The sequence below is a fragment of the Rattus norvegicus genome, chromosome 5 (genome assembly GCF_021556685.1).
Source record: "Rattus norvegicus strain SHRSP/BbbUtx chromosome 5, alternate assembly SHRSP_T2T, whole genome shotgun sequence".
NCBI lineage: Eukaryota > Metazoa > Chordata > Mammalia > Rodentia > Muridae > Rattus > Rattus norvegicus.
This window is the reverse complement of record NC_141538.1, coordinates 8475001-8494826: the sequence shown is the minus strand read 5'-3', so window position 1 is coordinate 8494826 and position 19826 is coordinate 8475001. Positions and strand designations below refer to the sequence as shown.

Genomic DNA, 19826 nt, shown 5'->3' with positions numbered 1-19826 from the left:
GAGATGATTTTCTCCTTCTGAGGGCCCTAGTGTGGTGTCGTATATTTGAAACGCCAGCATTTGGGAAGCTGAGGTAGGAGAATTGTGGTTCCAGGTCATCCTGAACCACATCACTGGATCTATCTCAAAACAGAAACAGAAACAATCAAACCTTCTGGGAAACTCTGGCCAATGCCTTGGCGGGGAAACGGCCAATAGATACAACCAGGAAGCAAAACCATGACGTGAGCTGCATTTAGATAGGAGAAGATGACGACAGTGGGCCAACCCCCAGAGAAGCATCTTTGAAGGGGATGCAGGGGAGGGTACTGGGAACCTTACTGTTTTATGCCAGGGAGGTGGGTCCCTGGGAGCGTCTCAGTTGATGATCATGCTTCTTCATGCATTACGAAAATGACAGAGAATTTAATGTTTTAACAATCCCAAGGAGTTGCAGAAAAAAATAAGTCAGAGTGCCTCCTCATAGCATTGTTCTAAGCATCAACAACATCAGGGACTTTAAACAGTCATTAAAGGGACAGCCAGCAAACCCTGTAGGAGCAGAGGGGCTTCCCTCCAGATTCTCCAGCGAGCAGCTGACAGCAGCAAAAAAAATAAGGAAACATCCGCTGAGTTCTGAGAGAACAATATTTAGGGAAAGAAAGGGCATATTTCAATCTCTAAATATTTTCCAAAATATTTTTCTCAACTTTTGAAGAGTACTTCTTACTCCTAGATACACCCACCTGCACACACTAACACCAGCACACACATATACACATAAAAGCAATAAACAGTAAATTATAAGGAGGAGAAGCTGACGACTTAGAAACACGACTGCTGGAGAGGAGATGGAGACAAAAAGGGGGTTCTCTTCAGAACACAGGTCGAATACAGGTGATCATAGGGGCGGACAGAGCTTTTTAGAGTCACCTGTGTCCAAGGGGGCTCCTCAAAACAATTAAGTTAGTTTCTGTGAGATAATGCCCAAATGAGGGTAACTCTCAAAAGCTCACTCAGTGACCCTGGAGTGCGAAAGATGCTGACACAAGCTACTCACCTAAAAGGTGGGTCACCCAGTGACCCTGAGTGCAGGGCTTGCTAATGCAGGGCTACTGAGAGGCCTATAATCAGCATCCTTTAGCTTCAGACTCTCAATCGCAACTGCTACAGGAATGAATCTCTGGGAGCTTTAATCCATGTGTCAATTTGAAAATCCTCACAGAAGAATGAAGACCTCGCAGGGTGGTGGTGGCTCACACCTTTAGTCCCAACACTGGGTGGGGAGGGAGGCAGATCTCTGTGAGTTTGAGACTAGCCTGGTCTACAGGGCTGGTTTCAGGACAGTCAGGGACACACAAAGATACTCTGCCTCCCCCCACAAAAAAGGAAGGAAAGAAAGAAATAAAGACATTTATTTACATTAAGAGGTAACTCTAAAGACAGATCCAGATGTAAATCTGATTTAAATATGCGATGACGATTATGATAATCTTAATTAATATTTGAATTTAAGTAATGATTTTCAGTTATTGTTTCTTTTCTTGGAAAACTAAACTGAGTATCTTCCAGTGCCACATTCACAGATTAGGGTCATTTTTATTAACTTTTCATCTATTTGCATTGATGCAAATGTCCACCTGATTTTATTTATGACTGCAGAGGAGAGGAGGTGCTCTCTGGATCATCTGGATTTTACTTTATGCTCCTGCATCTCTGAAATGCATTTTTCTAAAGAGCTACTGATTCTAAGTACCAGTAGCTAACGGAGAGAAAACCCTGGGACTAGGGATGAAGTTCAGTGGGAGAGCATTTGCCGCTCCTGAGCCAAAGCAAGGACTCCAGGACAGTACAACAAGCCCAACGCAGTGTTTCCCAAGCATGGTAGTGTGTGCTTTAACCCAACGCTCAGGAGGCAGGGGCAGGTAGATCACTGCGAATCCACCTAGCCTTGCTTTATGAGTTCCAGAGCAGCCAGGGCTACATAATAAACCCTGTCTAAGAAAGAAAGTAGGACACGAGTGAGGCTGCTACAATCCCACCTGGAAGAGAGAAGAAAGCAGTCATGGAGAAGCAGAAGGGAGGACCTGGGTAGGAGAGGGGACAGGGAGAGGAAGGAGGAGTAGGATCAGGTATTGGGTGTGGCGAACAGTACTGAAGCCCTGAGGACCCGCAGAAAGAATGGAAACAGGTAACCTCAGGAGGCAGGAGGACTCTAGAATGTACCAGAGACCTGGGAGGTAAGAGACTCTCAAGACTCAAAGAGAGGGGTCTTAGATGAAATGCTCAACAGTCAGGGGTGGGGGACTTGCAGAGCCCACCTCCAGTAGAGGGACAGAACGTCAAATGGAAGGATGGGGTTGCCCTCCCACAGTCAAAAGCACTGACCCAGAATTGTTCCTGTCTGAAGGAACTGCAGGGACAAAACAGAGAGAACATGAGAGATAGGAGGTCCAGTGACCGGCCCAAACTGGGATCCAGTTCAAGGGTAGGTCCCAGGGCCCTAACACTGTTACGGATGCTGTGGTGTGCTTACAGACAGGAGCCTAGCATGGCTGCCCTCTGAGAGGCCCGACAAGCTGCTGAAAGACAAAAGCTGGAACAAGCTGAGGAGGAGGGCAGCCCTATAGGAAGACCAGTAGTCTCAACTAGCCCGGAACCCCGAGGTCTCTCAGACACTGAGCCACCAGTTAGACAGCATACACTAGCTGACACATATACAGGAAAGGACTGCCTGGTCTGACCCTCGAGAGACTCGAGAGCCCAGGAAGTGGGGAGGCGGGGGCGGGGGGGGGGTAGCAGTAGTGGGGAACGTCCTCTTGGAAAGAGCGGTAGGGGCTTAAGGGGAAAGGAGGAGGTATGGGGTGGGAAACAGAGGAGCAGACCGGGAAGGGAATGAAGTCTGAACTGTAAAAAAAGATTAGAGAATAAAATTTTTTTAAATAAATTTTTAAAAGGAAAGAGAGAGGGAAGGAAGAAGATAAGGAAGGGAGCACAGAGGGAGAGAGGAAAGAGGGAGGGGGAGAATAAATAAACTCAACTAACATAGCCACTCTAATCCAAGATATTGCATGTAGAAAAAGCATCATTTTCCAGTGGATGTGTTTACTGAGAAATCTAAATTACATATGAGGAAGCTGCTTGGTTTTGAAAGGATTACAGAAAAATTAGTCTAATTTTTAGGAAAAAATTAAGTTGGAGTCATCAGTGATTAGGAAGTATCCCCTCGTGGAGTAACTATTTTGTGCAAAGAACTTTTCTCTTGGGCTAAAGAGATAGTGGAGAAGTTAGGTGCACACACATTGCTCTGCCAGAGACCAGAACCCATGTCAGGGAACCTCCAGTGTAACTCCAGTTCCAGGGGATCTACTGCTTTCGTCTGGCCTCCGTGGGCATTGACCTCATATAAGCATGAACACACACACACACACACACACACACACACACACACACACACACACACACCACATACTTAAAATAAACCTTTAAATGAACTGTTCTCAACTTCATCTTACCTTCTTAAATGTTTATTATGAAGTACAGGTCCTCAAGATTCTGAATGCACGAAGTTTAAAAATCACAAAGGCAAAACTTATTCACGATGACTGCAGTAACAGAAGCTGACCGCTAGGAGCTGCAGAGGTGGCTAAGCAGTTAGGAGCACTTAACTGTTCTTGCAGGTGGGAAGCTCTGCTCCCAGCGCTCACAGGAAGCCTCACAACTGTAACTTCAGTTCCAGAGGATCTAGCGCCCTCTTCTGGCGTCCTGGGTTTTGAAAGGATTACAAACAGTGCCTAGCTAAACATGAAGACGAAGCATCCATACACATTAAAATAATGTTCCCAGCTCCGAAAAAAAGAACCAAATAAATAAATAAATAAATAAATAAATAAATAAATAAATAAATAAACAAACAAACAAACAAACAAACAAATAAATAAATAAATAAAGTTTTTAAGTTGGCTCTCACCCTTCTCTAAGACCTTGGTTTGTTCTACTTGGATGTAACTTGTGCCTTCTGTACTTTAAGTACATACTAGCTTTTCTCAAAACTGTATCAAGTACAAAAGGTAAATGTGATCCAAAGTAGCAGTCTATGAATGTTTTATAGCCTAAGGAACCTGTTACCTTGTATGCTAACAGTACATGCCATTATCCCCTGCCCTTAGGAAGGTGGAGGCAGAAAAATCAGGAGTTCAAGGTCATCCTCCACCTAATATCAAGTTTGAGATCCTTAGGGTTTCCACTGCTGTGAACAGACTCCAGGACCAAGGCTACTCTTAAAAGGACATTTAATTGGGGCTGGTTTACAGGTTCAGAGGTTCAGTCCCTTATCACCAAGGCAGGAGCATGGCAGCATCCAGGCAGGCATGGATGGCGCTGGAGGAGCTAAGAGCTCTACATCCCATTCCGAAGACAAACAGGAGAAGACTGTCTCACTGGCAGCTAGGAGGAGGGTCTCCACCCACCCCCACAGTGACACACTTCCTCCAACAAGGCCATGCCTCCTAATAGTGCCACTCCCTGGGCCAAGCATATTCAAACCACCACACTGAGCTACGTGAAACTTTGTCTAAAAACAGGCAGAAAATATTTTTAAAAATATTTAATAAAAGCACAAGCTAAGTTGGATTTTAAGGCTAAACAAGTAGTTAACAGGATCAGCCCATCTTGTGGTCTATTGAAAAGAAGTGGCTCACCAGACAAGAGTGTCTGCTGTTCTTCAAGAGCAACTGGGCACCTGACACCCGAGTCAGACTGCTCATAGCCACGTGTGCTGCAGCTCCAGAGGATCCAACGTCCTCGGAGACTCCTGCTCACACGTGGGGGTAATGCCCCACTGCTCCGTAATAAATAAAAACAGATATATTTTAGAAGAAAGAGAAATGCTCTATTCTGGAACTGTCTTAAGTTCTTTCTTGGAGAGCTATGGTGGGGCAAACATAGAATCTATGTAAGCAACCCCAGCTTTCTGCCCCATAGGCATGGGTGTTGCTCGGTGCCGAATTCTCATTTTAATTTTGATGGACTGGACCATGATTATATTTGTCAACTGATCTGAGGTTGTTTATTTGTTTGATTGACCATACAGCTGTGGTATTTGACTATACTTGTTACTACAGTTCGTCTCATCTGTTGTGACAAAGAAATGGTCCTGATGACCTGTGGCAGGAGGAGGACATCCAAACCACAATGGTGTCTCTTTTGGTGTGAAAAGCTATTACTCCAAAGAGTTTGTGTATAGGGATTTTTAATCCTGGGTGGGCAGAGTCCTACTTCTTCCGTATCTGACTAGAGACCTTTGTATACTGTTCGGATGTGTGGTGCTTTGAGCAGGCATGGCCCCCCAGAGGCTCAAATATTTGAATGCTTGGTTAGAGAGTAGAACTACTTGAGAGAGATTAGGAGGGGTACTCTTGTTGGAAGATGTTGGCGTTTTAGAAGCCCACACCAAACATACTGGTGCTGTCCCCCCCCCGCCCCGCTCCCCACTGTCCGTGGATTCCAGTGTAGCAGTCTCCGCCCCGTCTCCAGCACCATGTCTGCCTGCACACTGCCATGCTCCCCTCTGTGACAAGAACAAAGTGAACCTCTGGAATTGTAAGCAGCCCGCTTTAGTGCTTTCTTTCTTGAGAGTTGCTGCAGATGTACCTATTCTTCACAGTAATAGAACACTGGGTAAGGGGACGGCTGTGTGAAAATTCAGACTCTCCTTTCTTATGAAAAGCTGGGGTAGCTGGCAACTGTGGACTCTTGAGGCACAAAGGGCTGAAGCAAGGCACGCAGGCCCTTCCGGTTTTCTGCAGCCTCTGCTTGATGGGGTCACACAACCTGGGGCTGACTTGAGGCCTGCTGGCATGTGAATTTATGATGCCTGCTCTCTATACATCCTGCCCAGGTGTGCCATCCCCACGGATAGTGTCTGCCTCTGCTTAGGCTTGCCCAGCTTTCTGGAGAGGTCTCTTTTCCACATTTCTCATCCTAAGGCCCATTTCAAATACTACGTCTTCCACAGGGTTCTCGTGACTAGGGGTTACCACCCGGTTCCTAAACTCCCAGGAGATTCTGTGATCCAGAGTCAGCTGTTGGTAACCTAGAGTCCACACTCCTCAGCCTTCCTAGTGTCTCTCTTAAACTAGACCTGCTCCGTGAAGAGGGGGTAAATTTTTTTCACCTTCCTCTCTCCTCACAGATCCATCTATCTATATACCATGGAGAGACTGTTCTGCCTGGTAGTGAGGGTCTTGAGGTGATGGGTGATCCAGGTGGGGAGCACTGCCCGTGTGCCTCCACTTGCCCCATTCTAAAGTTCAGTATCAAAAGATCCATTGTTGTCTTGTAAGCAAAGGCAGGATTACCCATCAATGAGTCGCCTTCATCTGGTTCCATATTTCTCACCATAGCTTCCAAGCATGACAACCCCTTGCACTGATCAATCTTTTTTTCTTTAAATAAAAACAGATTTTTTTTAATTTACATGGGTGTGTGCCCCAGCTGTGGAGGTGCCTGTGGAGGGAGTCAGATCTCCTGTCCTAGAGACATAGGTGGTTGCAAGCAGCCCTGCTGTGAGTGCCAAACTTGGTCCTCGTGAAGGGCGGTGAGATGGTCTGCATATGCTTGGCCCATGGCGTGGCACTATTAGAAGGTGTGGCCTTGATGGAGGAAGTGTGTCACTGTGGGGTTGGGCTTGGAGACCCTCCTCGTAGTTGCCTGAGGGTGCTCAGTCTGCTCCTGGCTTCCTTCAGGTGAAGATGTAGAACTCAGCTCCTCCTGCACCATGCCTGCCTGGATGCTGTGATGCTGCCATGCTCCTGCCTAGATAATGGACTGAAGCTCTGAACCTATAAGCCAGCCCCAATTAAACGTTGTCCTTTATAAAACTTGCATCTGTCATGGTGTCTGTTCACAGCAGTAAGACCCTAAGACAGGTGCAAACATCCTTACCAGCTGAGCTATCTCAGAGGCCCTGTTGCTCTCCTTCCAATGCCGACAACACTTACTTTACCTGAATCTGTTTTGTTTGGTTGTTCTGAGACAGAGTCTCACGATGCAGTCCAGAACCAAAAATCCTCCTGCCTCAGCCTCCAGAATGATGAGATTTCAGATGTATGGCACCATCCCTGGATTCTTCTTGAACCTTCTGGACCAACTAGCAAAGCCCATTGCACAGATAAGCCCTCAGAAGCATTTATCTAACTAGATCAGAAGACATATACATACAACTGATGGGATAAAATTTGTATTATGCAAACATTCTCATAATGTAAATGTTTCTCGACGTGGGACATAGCTCAGTGAGCAGAGAACTTACCTATAGCACACACAGAGATTTTGGTTCAAAACTCAGTACTGTATTTATTTTAAAAGTAAAATCATCCTGTTTTAATAATAAAATATTCATTTTCAATGTTAAAAAGTAAAATCAAAATAAAACAAGTTAAATGTCATGTCAACAAAATACACACCATCCCATATATAACATAAAATATTTATTTGCTATTTACATTTCATTCGTATGTATATCACATATCAAAAAAGAGTGAAAAGAAAAAAAGAAACACGGCAGGCAAATGTGCACCATAACCCAGGCAAGAGATCATCGCGTGGTTTGGAACCCATTAGCAGTCTCGGAGATCTCGTTTCTTGCCTCTCCTCAGTTTCTTGTGTGTTTCCTGACGGACAGTGTCATACTCCAGTATGGCCATTTTGGAGAGTCTCTGAAGGAAGTCAGAGGGTGCTCCTGTGAAAGGGTCGCTGAAGACAGAGCCTGTCGGGAAGAAAAGCAGCTGTTGCAGCTCAATTCAGAAGGCACAGTGACATTTGTGAGGCATGACCAGTGACATGCGGAACCGCTGATGCCCACAAACAAAACCGAATCTTTGCCTACATACCTCCAACATAGCAAAAAGACCAATGCCTACTTCTATCATACCTAAAAAATGGCAAATTTTTGAGTATATATCTCAAGAAACTTGGGTAAAATTACTTCAGGAAAATTAACATTTTAATGTAGTTTAATGTAGGGCTCGGATATTGAATGTGTGTTTTCTGTCACATGCAGTGTACACTGCCTCTAACATAATGTCCCCAATATCTAACAAGTGCAGCAAGGGGAGGCAGTAAATGTAGATACCAGAATTGCTAGAACATTCTCTACATCTTACAGGTGTCATTAAGTTACCTGACTCCGCAGTTTTTAGTGTCTGCTCTCAAAAAACAAAACTCTAACCAAGCACATCAGAAATGAGGGGTTGGGAATGTCTGATTCATTCAGACTCTCCCTCCAAATATGACAGAAATACTCAATGGTGCTTAGAAAAGAAACTGACTTCATAGTCAGTTTGGTGCTCTAAACATTGGCAATACAGATAGATACTGCAGTTGAAGTTTGTTCTGAACACAGAATTAATTTTTTAAAAAATTAGGAGATAAGATGAGAGGCCTGGGCTGAAGAGAAGGCTCCACAGTGAAGAGCACCCACTCACTGCTCCTCTGAAAGTCCTGAGTTCAATTCCCAACACCCACACGCTAGCTCACAATTGCCTGTCTTCTGTCGTGCAGAGTAAATGAAGACAAAGTACCCATATACGTAAGCTACACAAATTTAAAAAAATCTTAAAAAGGAGGAGGAGGAGAGGAAGGAGAGGAGGCAGAGGCTGGAGAGAAGGCTCAGCAGTTTAGAGCCCTAGCTGCTCTTCCAGAGGACCCAGGTTGATTCCCAGCACCCACATGGTCACTCACAACTTGTCTGTAACTTCAGTTCCAGGGGATCTGACGCCCTCTGAGTGTACTAAACACACATGGTGCATAGTACCTACAGCACAAACATACATGCACACAACGGCACCATACGCATAAAATAGTATTGTTTTTAGAAGAAGGATAGAGTGGAACACTCAGGGAGGGTGGTAAGGGGTTCAGTGCTAAATTCACCTTTCAGTCTGGGCTGCTGAGGAGGAGCCTCTTTGAGCAGGTAGTAGTGTGCATGAGGTGGAGGATGCGTGCAGCGATTTAAACTAAGGAAGCCGGTTTCATGGCTCCTAAGGCATGCAAAAGAGCTATGCTGGAGGCCTGACTCTTGGCCCTGAGAGGACAGAGTTGTGTGCAATGATCCTCAGACACATCAAATTTACCAACTAAGCAGAGCTTAGCAGAAACATTAACAAGCTAGGCTTGGACACATAATGGCGCTCACAGAAGTCTGGGGCATGGAATTCCTGTGAGTTTGAAACCATCCTTGCTACACAGTAAAACCCTATTCGGAAAATAAAAGGTGTGGGAAGAAAGCAGTGAAATAATAAAGTACCTTTTGACTTCTCCTGGAGTGCCGCCATGCTGCATGACTCTTTGGTCTTCTTTATCCTAAAGATTATGGGTGGTCACAAAATGGCACACATCAACCCTCGGTTTGTGACTTTGAAGAGCACAACAAGAGGCAGACAGCATAGTCTCCGTGACGCTCCCCTGGCTTGCCACGATTTGTTTCGCTTTGCTTGCTTCTGTTCTGGGGATATGCCCCAAGCTCTTGCATCTGGTAAGCACATGCTGTGTTCCACCAGAACTCACCTTGTTAAACAATGTCACTTAAGGATAAAAATAAGTGTACAGAAGAGAACTAACTCTACCATAGTCAGCCCCATCAGAAGTGGGAATGAACCAGCCCAGCGGTAGACTTCTCTAAATCAGCAGTAGCCTAGCACTGAGGCTCTGCATAGGCCTCTGAGGTAAACTGATAGAGGCAGCTCCTGAACGGAGGCACACGACCATGCCTGCATGTGTCACATGAGGTGCCTGGATCCGTATCTCTGCACTATCAGCCACTATGATCTGATGTCCTCCTACAGTAACGCTTGTCCCTGGAGAGTTAGGAGAAATAGGTACGGTGACACTGCAAGAATTCCACCTCACATAACCACAGGAAACGTAAGTCTTTACAGCTATTATCAGGCACATCCCTTGTGTGTTGTGAGAGTCACTGAAAACTTCTGACCCTCATTAAGAAAATTCGAGAAAAGATTAGACATTTACCAGAGTCTTAGAATCAAATATTCAGGGGGATTAAAAGAATGTGAAGAGCTGTGCACCGACAAGTAAATAAGGGCACTTATTTGCCAAGACCAGTTTTTCACAGAACAGTGTGCAATATGCAGAGGGGAATAGAGTACTTGAAGGTAACTTGGTATGTTCTCACTGCAATGGCTGCCACGAAAGCACTTCAATCAAAGGCAAGGAAAAGCTCTAATGTTCACAAACATCACGTCACCAGCCCCTATCATTCCACTTTATACACGAAGGCGCTAGCCGGAGTGTAAACAATGTATTCAGATTATCCCTTGCCAAGATGCATATTCACAGCTGTCAGTATACAATGTCATGAAGTGATTTCCCAAACAGCCAGATAATGAACAAAACCAAAGGCAGCTGAAATTGGAAAGGGCCAGAAAGGTCAAAGCTCAGAAGCAGGAGGGTTAATCATGGACTGTTTCCCAGACTTCTGGTTCGTTTACACTGAGCACCTGTTGGGGGAAGGGTAACAAGTCTGGATGAAACTGGCAGAAGCTGTTGCCCCAGGCTACCCTACATATCCTCATGTGCACCCTAGCAAAGAGCTGTGGCTACACAAAGTAGGGGAGCACCATGGACACTAGTGTCTTAGAAATGATGCAAACACTTCTCAGTAGGTCTGGGGTCCATGCTCTGAAGAGCACCTCCTCTGTCTGTACACTTACCATTCTTCTTCTTTGTCACAACACTGGCCCCACCAGCAACTCACCGTTTCTCTTTTACTATCTTGATTTCTGCCTTTTCTTTTGGAGATTATCATGTAGTTCCCATAACTATATAGAGGATGACCTTGAACCTATGACCCCCTGCCTCTCCTTCAGGAGGGCTTGGATGACAAGATGCTTTACCACACACAGTTTATGCAATGCTGGATGTCTCTGGACTTCATGCATGGTAGGCAAATATTCCACTATCAGTGCTATGTCCCCAGCCCTACTCTTTACACTTTGATGCTGGAAAACCTGTCTTCAGAAAATAGTCTAAGGGCTGACAAAAATCTATACGTAGGATGTCTCCCTTGTGATACTACTCACAAAACCAAAGATGTCACCAGAACTTACAAGTCTGAAATAGGACGTGGTTGGGCAGAGCAATGTGCACACAATAATGTAGCTAGATAGAAAGACTATACAGAATAAAGATCATATGACATGGTAAGTGTCAACTTCAGGAGTTTGGGGGTGTATTGGGTTTGTTTGTTTTGTGGTGGGTTTGTCTTATTTTGTTTTGTTGAGACATGGTCTCACTAAGCAACCCTTGCTGGCCTGGAACTCACTTTGTAGACCAGGCTAGACTTGAACTCACAGACATCTGCTTACCTCTGCCTCCCAAATGCTGGGATTAAAAGTATATCCCACAATGTCTGGCTAATATTAAGTTTTAACAGAGGCTGCAGAGAAGGCTCAACAGTTAGGAACAAATAGTGTCCTTCTCCCCACTTACATCTGGTGCTAACGACACCTCTGGCCTCCTTGGGCACCTGAACTCACACGCACATGAGTGAGGTTGGCTGTCTTTTTCATTAATATAGTCTAGTTATCGACTTAGGTTTTCACAGTTAACTGCAAGAGTACTTAACAGAAATCCTATTGGGAACTCAAGAAATAAAGCCGGGGCTAAAGAGCTCATCAGTTGAGAGCATTTGCTGGTCTCAGGGTGACCTGGGTTTGGTTCCCAGCACACACATCTGTCTGTAACACACTCACAACTCCAATTCCAGGAAATCTGACTCCACCTCCTGGCTTCTGCAGGTACCAATTGTGCATGTGGTGTACATACATATAGCATGGAAAACACTCATATATATAAAATAATTTTTTGGTTGTTTTGGGTTTTGAGACAGGATTTTACTATGTAGTTTGGCTGTCCTGGAACTCACTCCATAGACCAGGGGGCCTTGAACTCCGAGCTCTACCTGCCTGTCTCCCAAGTGCTGGGATTAAAGGTGTGTGCCACCACCACTCAGTCAGTAAAAATAGTCTTTAAAAAGGAATGTGTGAACCACCTACCTATAGTCCCACAACTTGACAGAAGACCAGGAGTTCACTTACTGCTCTGCTATAGTGTGGGTTAGAGGCTAGCCTGGGCTACCTGAGACCCTGTGAATACCTTTAATCCCAGAGCTCAGGAGGCAGAGGTAGGTGATCTCTGTTAGTTCAAGGCTGCTTCGTCCACAACATGAGTTCCAAACCAGTCCAGGCTACGGAGACCTCCATCTCAAAGACAACTGAAAAAATAAATCTAACATCCCAGACTTGTATGCAGCCTGTGGGTGAATGACTAAAGTTCATTGTAGTGGGAAGATCATACGAAAATATAATTCTGCCAAGCCTAGTGGTCCATGCCTATAATCTAGCAGGCACACACACCACAAAATCAACTCACCCAGAGAGATATCTGTATATGTACACACCTCCTTAAAAAAAGTTACAACACACATAATGTTTCTTTTTTATAAGATGGCCAAATGAACAAATATGCGGTATTTAATGTATGTTCTCGATGAGACACTCCTAGAAAGGGGGAACCCTAACTGAAGGATTTCCTCCTCAGGTTAGCCTGCAGATGTATCTGTTGGGCATTATCTTAATTGCTAATTAACATAGAAGGGCAGAGCTAACCGTGGATGGTACCAACCCCAGACAGGTAGCCCTGGGCTATATCAAAACCGTAGCTGGGGCTGAAGAGCTATCTAGGAGGTTAAGAGCTCTGGCTGCTCTTCCAGGGAACCTGGGTACAATTCTCAGCACCCACACAGTGGCTCACAACCATCTGTAACTCCAGTTCCAAGGATTCCAACTCCCTCTTCTGGCTTCTGGGGATACCAGACCTGCATTTAGTACACATATGTACATGCAGGCAAAACACTCAGGCACAGAAAATAAAATAATCTTTTTTTAAAAGAAAAGTAGCTGAAGCCAGAGAGTAGCCCGAGAGCAGCCTCCACCGTCTCTGCTTCAAGCTTCTGCCTTGACTTCCTGCCCTGATTTCCATCGATGAAGGATCATGGCCTGAAAGTGTAAATGAAAAATTTTACCCCTTGCCCCCATGTTTATCATGCCAACAAATGGGACATAGAAGATTCACAAGGCTGCCAAAGATACATCCCTGGTTTTGTTTTATGCTTGTTTCGTTTTCTTTGGTTGGTTGGTTGGTTGGCTGGTTTTCTGGTTTTTGGTTTTTGGTTTTTGAAGACAGGGTTTCTCAGTGTAACCAGCACTGTTTTCCTGGACTCAATTTGTAGGAGCTGGCTGGCCTTGAACTCATACAAATCTGCTTGCCTCTGCCTCCTGAATTCTGGGATTAAAGGCATGCACCACCACGCCCAGCTTACTTTTGTTTTATATTTATTTTTAAGTGTGTGTGTGTATGTGTGTGTGCTTGCTCAAGACAGATGCAGTAGTGCATTACAGGAGTGTGTGTGTGTGTGTGTGTGTGTGTGTGTGTGTGTGTGTGTTTGCTCAAGACAGATGCAGTAGTGCATCACAGGAGTATGTGTGTGCAGAGACCAGAGAGGTATCCGTTCACCTGGAGTTGGAGTCACAGGCAGCTATGTAAGCTGCCTAATGTGGGTGCTGGGAATCAAACTCAGGACCCTGGAACCTCTGAGCCACCTCTCTATCCTGTGGAGTGGTTTTTGCTTCTCTGGTTGACTGTTTTACTTTTGTTTTGCTTTGCTTCTTGACACAAGATCTTGCTATGCAGCTCAAGCCTTTAAACTCATGCAGTGGCCCAGTATGGCCTTAAAATCACAGCAAACCAGCCTTAGCCTCCAAGAGCACCAGAAGTGGACACTAGCAATTTCTTTGTAGAAAGGTGTTTTCTTTTATCCGGAAAGAAGTATTCATTGATTCATTGATGTCAGAGTTACATGAGAAAAGTAGGGTTCTCTTTTTTAGGGGGACAGGGCCTCCTTGTATAACCTAGGCTATCCCAGAACTAGAAATCCTCCTACTTCAGGCTTCTAAGTGCTGAAATTACAGATATGCAGATACAGTTAGGGTCTTTTTTCCACATAGAGCTAAGAGCCTAGATGCCATTGCAAGCATTGTGTCACTGAGCTAGAGGCTCAGCTCTTGAGCCAGGAAAGGCTTGTAGTGACAATTTACAAGGGTGGGTGACTGGCTAAATCTCTCCTTCCTGATAGAGTAAGGTTTTATTTGTCCCTCAGCCTCACTCACCTACAGTGTTCCCAAACCTGCATGCTGTGACTCAGTAAAAATCGTTATAGATAATCTCTCCAATGAGATTATGCATTTGAGCTAGACTCTGGTAATCAATATACTTAAAATGCGGGGGCTGGGGGGGGGGTCCTTTAATCCTTTCTGACAATATCACTGAAAAGACAGAAAAGTGCCTGTTCATCAACTTTAGTGAATCAGCTAACTTATAGCAAACAAACAAACAAAAACAAAATATTCAATCCTATATGAAAGAAACTGAATAAACAAGACTCAGAGTCATTAGCCCCAAAAGCATCTTCACTTACAAACAAATATTCCACAAAAGGGAGCCCAAACCAGGTCACCTACCTGATCGGAGGGATCTCAGCCTCGGTGTGCAGCAGGCGCTTATGAGCCTCTAATGGAGATGAACTTAAGCTCTTTGACAATTCTGGTAAATATGGCATTTTGAGACATTCTTTGGGCTCTTCTAGACCAAATGCTATGGTATGTTGGGATAAATAAAACAAAACAAAAACAAAAACAAAAAAAACCACAATCATCTTTGTTAGATGCTTAATTCTTCTGCCACACACAAGTACCACAAAGTGAACCAGCCAGTAATGAAAGAAATTAAGATACTTGTTGCTTCCAAGAGAATGAACTTCAAACTCAGCTACATTGACCACAGGGAGGAGTAGATTCGGAGGGTGGAAAAGAAGTGAGACCGGGAAGAGGATGATGCCTCAGGCCTGTAATCTCAGTGCTTAGCAAGCTGAGGCAGGAGAACCATAAATTAAAGGGCAATGTGGATATAAGCAGTTGTCCAACCTGGGCAATTTAGTGATACTGGGCCTGAAAATAAAAAGCTCAAAGGGACTGTAACAGCAGGACTTCCCAGAACTTGTGAGACCCTAGATCCCACCCCTAGAAGCCCCCCCCCCCCCCTGCAAACCAAAAGCAAGAACAGCATCAACAAAGGAAGAAGTCCAACCTTGCTGTTCTGCTGGGTTCCATGTTTTATTCAGACTCCCCAGAGGATTAGCACCGTGTTTAGATAAAAATCACTTTCAAGACTTCTGCACTGCTTGCTACTTGAATCCATCCCACATTTGTAGTCACAAAGCAGAAATGACACAACCCTCTAAAATCTTACCCTTGACATTGATTTGAATTTCCTGTCCACAAAATTCATAGCAAGTAAACACCAACAGAAAGCATCCAGACTGCTTCTGTTCACGTCATACTTTGTCAACTTTTTTTTCGGGGGGGGGTGCGAGTGTTTGGCTTGGTTTGGTTGTTTGGAGTTTTAATTGAGACAAAGCCTCTATGTAGCTCAGGCTGGACTTGAACTTAAAGCAATTTTCCTGCTTCCCAAGAACTGAATCACAAGTGTACTCCACTATGCTTGGCTTCAAGTTGTTTATCTTCTAGCGAGTATGTGTGTGTGCATGCATGTCTGTATGTGTGTTTATAGTGCATACAGTGATTGCATGTGCGTTTGTGTATGTATCTATACATGTGTGTGTGTCTGTCTGTGTGCATGTGTCTGTCTGTGTGCATGTGTCTGTCTGTGTGCATGTGTCTGTGTGTGTGAATGTGTACACACATATGTGTCTGCTGTGAACATGTGTGTATGTGTGTGTGTGAGTGTTCACGTATGTGCATGTATGTGCATGTGTGTGTGTAAGCCTGTGTGTGTGCATGTGGAAGCCCACTATTTATTTTGGGTCCCTTTATCAATTTCTTTCACCTCATATATGAAGGCAGAACCCAGAGTGGTTGTGTTAAGCTAGTTTGGCTAACCAACTTGCCACCTTTCTCTTCCCGAGTATGATAGATTAAGGAGGCTGCTAGGCCTCCTTTATATGCTCTAGACCTGAGTTCCTTCCTCAGTCCCAAGAAATCAAAGCAGAGGCTGGAGAGATAGCCCAGAGGTTCTGAACACCTGCCACTCTTCCAGAGGAACGGTGTTTTCCCAGCACCCACACAGCAGCACACAGCTGCCTGTAAGTGCAGTTCCAGTGAATCACACATCCTTTTCACATCTCCATAGGTACCAGGGACTACTTGGTACACATACATACATGCACACAAACACTCAGATACATAAATACATCTTAAAAAGTAATAAAAAACAAAGGCACTAGGTAGAAGGTAGAAAGAGGCTAAAAGTTTGAAAAGTCGCAGTGATACAAGCCTGTAATCTAGCACTAGGGAAGTAGAGGCAGGAGGATTAAAGGACCAGCCTAGACTGCAGGATGAATTCAAGGTTAGCCTAAGGTATGTAAAATCCTGTTAGAAAAAAAGCAAGTGAACCTGGGCTCCATGACAAGTTCCAGGCCGGCCAGGACCACATGGTGAGACTATCTCCGTGGCAAAGTCAGGACCACATGGTGAGACTATCTCAAACAATTTAAAAATATAGGTAATAAATAAAACAATTTGTAACCATAAGCCAATAAATAGTATTTTCACTGCTCACAGAACATTAACCTTAACACCTTCCATTTCCCCTTTCTGTAAACTTCTGTACTACTAGCTCAGTACGAATGTCACAGGAGTTACATAATGTCTCTTGACTGCTTAAGGGGAAAACTATCTGTCAATCCCAGGTGCCATGACTATGTTCCTCCAAGAGAGTAAGAACTGAAATGGAGTTACCTTTCCTCATCTTCTGTGTTTCCAAAACTGCCTTCCTCCAACTGCTCTCAAACAGAAAGCAGTTGTCCATGGAGCTTCTGGTGACGTTAGAAGTCTCAAATTTGATCTCAGGAGATAGCATTGACATTTTCTCTTCTTTCAATAGCCCGGATGAGAAGGAGACACTGCACCAGGACAGGGAAGGAAAGAACACAGGCATTTCTTGTAAATGTTTTCTCATATCTTCAGGAAAACTAGATATTAACACACATTTGCTACAATATGGAAATATGGACTCTTGGGGTTTTATTTTGTTCATTGAAAGTCTCACTATATTGCCCTTGACTAACCTGGGACTCACTATGTAGACCAGGCTAGCCTTGAACTCACACAGACACGCCCGCCTCTGCCTTGAAGTGTTAGGACTAAAGGCATGTGCCACCACGCCCAGCATATTCTTGAGATTTTAAAGCTAGAGAGTTTCAAGAATAAAATTTATTATTTTTTAAGCTTTTTAATGAACCTTTCCATTTGCTTGGTGATTTGAGACAGTGTCTCAAGTAACCTAGGTTAAACAGAATTCTCCAAGGATGACCTTGGACTTCAAACCTGCCTGCCTCCACCAACTCAGAGCTGGGGTAACAGAAAGATACCACCACCACCACCCCAGCACTTTGATATCCCTGAAGACCACCCCTTATGTGCTTCTGATGTCACAGGATATGTGGCTAAAGATCTGAACACCAAACAAGATCACTCTACAGGAGACAGCAATGATGAATATGAACTCAAAACCAAACATGAAGTGAATTTCCAGATTTGTGAACAAGACTTTTAGTTAGCCAGGCATGGTAGTTAGCCAGGCGTGGTAGTACACACCTTTAAGTCTCAGCACTCAAGAGAGAGACGGGCTGAGCTCTGTGAGTGCTGGGCTAGCCTGGTCCACACAGTGTGTTCCTGGACAGCTGGAACAACAAAGTGAGACCCTGGCTCAAACAAGAAAGAAGAAAGAAAGAAAGAAGACTCTTAGGACCACAGTCCAGACTCTGCTCTAAGGACTTCTCTTATCTTTAGAAGCAGAAATTACTGGCTAACTTTGAGCTTCGAGTCAGCCTTTCAACAGCCCCAGGACAGGAGTGGCAGAAAGAACACTGCTTGCTGATGGGAATGGGAAGATGAGGACATACAAATGGACTTCTGAACATTTCAGACTACAAAGTCTTCCTCAAGCATTTTGTCCTGCTGGGTCAGAAAACAATGTTCTTAAAACTATTTTCCTAGAATATCCATACAATAAATGCATGAAGACTCACTATACTGTAATTTCTAGATTTATATCTATTCTTGAAATTTCTGATGATAAAAGTTCATTTAAAAGTTCACATTTGAGAGCCAGGCATTGTGGTGAGTATCTTTAATCCCAGCACTCAGGAGGTAGACGCAAGACATAAGTTCGAAGCCATACTAGTCTACATAATATGTTCTCAGAAAGCCAAGGCTGCAGAGAAAGACTCTGACCATGTGATGTATGCTGTAATCCCAGCACTAGAATGGAGATAAGAGAATGAGAACTTTAAGAACATCCATGGCTACGATGCAAGTTTGAGGCCAGCTTGGGCTCTATGAGACTGTCTAGAAAGATTTTTTATTTTATTTTTAAGATTTATTTATTTATTATATATAAGTACACTGTAGCTGTCTTCAGACACACCAGAAGAGGGCATAAGATCTCTTTACAGATGGTTGTGAGCCACCATGTGGTTGCTGGGAATTGAACTCATGACCTCTGGAAGAGCAGTCGGGTGCTCTTAACCGCTGAGCCATCTCTCCAGCACGAAAGATTTTTTTTAATAAAAAATAAAGGAAATTTTAAAATACAAATGAAAAAATAAGTGTGCATTTCCAAGTGAATATGACTTCACAAATGTATTGATATAATAAAAAACAAGAAGCTACCCAGGCTTGGTGGTACACACCTTTAATCTCAGCACTTCTGAAGCAGACACAGGGAGGTCTCTGTAAGCTCAAGGCCAGTCTGGTCTACATAATTCCAGGACAGCCAGGGCTACACAGAGAAACCCTGTCTCTAAAAATCCAAGGGGGTCTGGGTGGGGGTGGGTGACAACAAAAATGCATGTTACACACACATGTGTAGGTCAGAAAACACTTGGTGGAAATTGGTTCTCTCCTACTTTGTGGATCTCCGGTTTCAGATTTAGGTCATCAGGCACCTTTATCTGCTAAGCCATCTTATGGCCCCAAACCACCCTATCCCAACATTTTTTAATATATCTCTCGTTTCTTTATTCACTCTTACCCAAGTAAAGTCAACACAAAAGGCCTGCCAATCCTAGCAGGTAGGCCCTCTGATAGTTCTATTTAAGTTTATGGAAGAATTCCCGGTATGCCTCCTAAGTTTCTGTGGTCTATTGTGTTTAATATCTTGTTTTTCATCTCTATCAATTTATATCTTCTTTTGGAAGTCTGGGCTAAGGCTTCTCAGCCCGTTAGCATACACACAGAACCAGCTCACTGGTTCTTCATATTGTTCTTCTGCACTGATTGTCTCTATTGCACTGATTGTCAACTCTGAGCTGTACCCTTCCTTTTTACTCTACCGGGTTTTGCTTTGTTCCTGGTTTTCTAAGACCCTGAGATGCATCATCAGGTTATCTAAGAACTCTCTGGGTTTCTGAATGTAGGCTATCTATATATTTTTCAGAACTGCTTTTGCTATATTTCACATATATGGATAGATTTTATCTACATTCTAAGTTGGATTGTAGAAGCTTTTAAACATATCTCCTTGTATCTCCTTGTATCTTCCATGACCTACTCACAATACCAAAAAGGCATTGCTCATTGTCTATACGCCCATTGTATTTTCTGTACATGTGTGTATATATTGTTGATGGTTTCTAATCTCATCTCTTAATGATAATGTACCAGGAATTACTTCAAGTATTTTAAATTTCT

At 44.0% G+C, this 19826-nt stretch overlaps 1 protein-coding gene across 4 annotated transcripts in view; it reads right to left on the bottom strand.

The window, feature by feature from the left end:
- Nucleotides 1–7452: 7452 nt before the first annotated feature.
- Nucleotides 7453–19826, bottom strand: part of C5h8orf89 (similar to human chromosome 8 open reading frame 89) — a 22050-nt gene continuing 9676 nt past the window's right edge. For 2 of the 4 annotated variants that reach the window (XM_087659986.1, XM_087659987.1), the window contains exons 2-5: nt 16872–17035; nt 14577–14709; nt 9287–9342; nt 7455–7747 (exon numbers count right to left, since the gene is read on the bottom strand). In XM_087659986.1, coding sequence (XP_087516112.1) covers nt 7599–7747; nt 9287–9342; nt 14577–14709; nt 16872–16998 — 465 coding nt within the window. In that variant the 5' untranslated portion in view covers nt 16999–17035 and the 3' untranslated portion in view covers nt 7455–7598. 4 annotated transcript variants of the gene reach the window in all.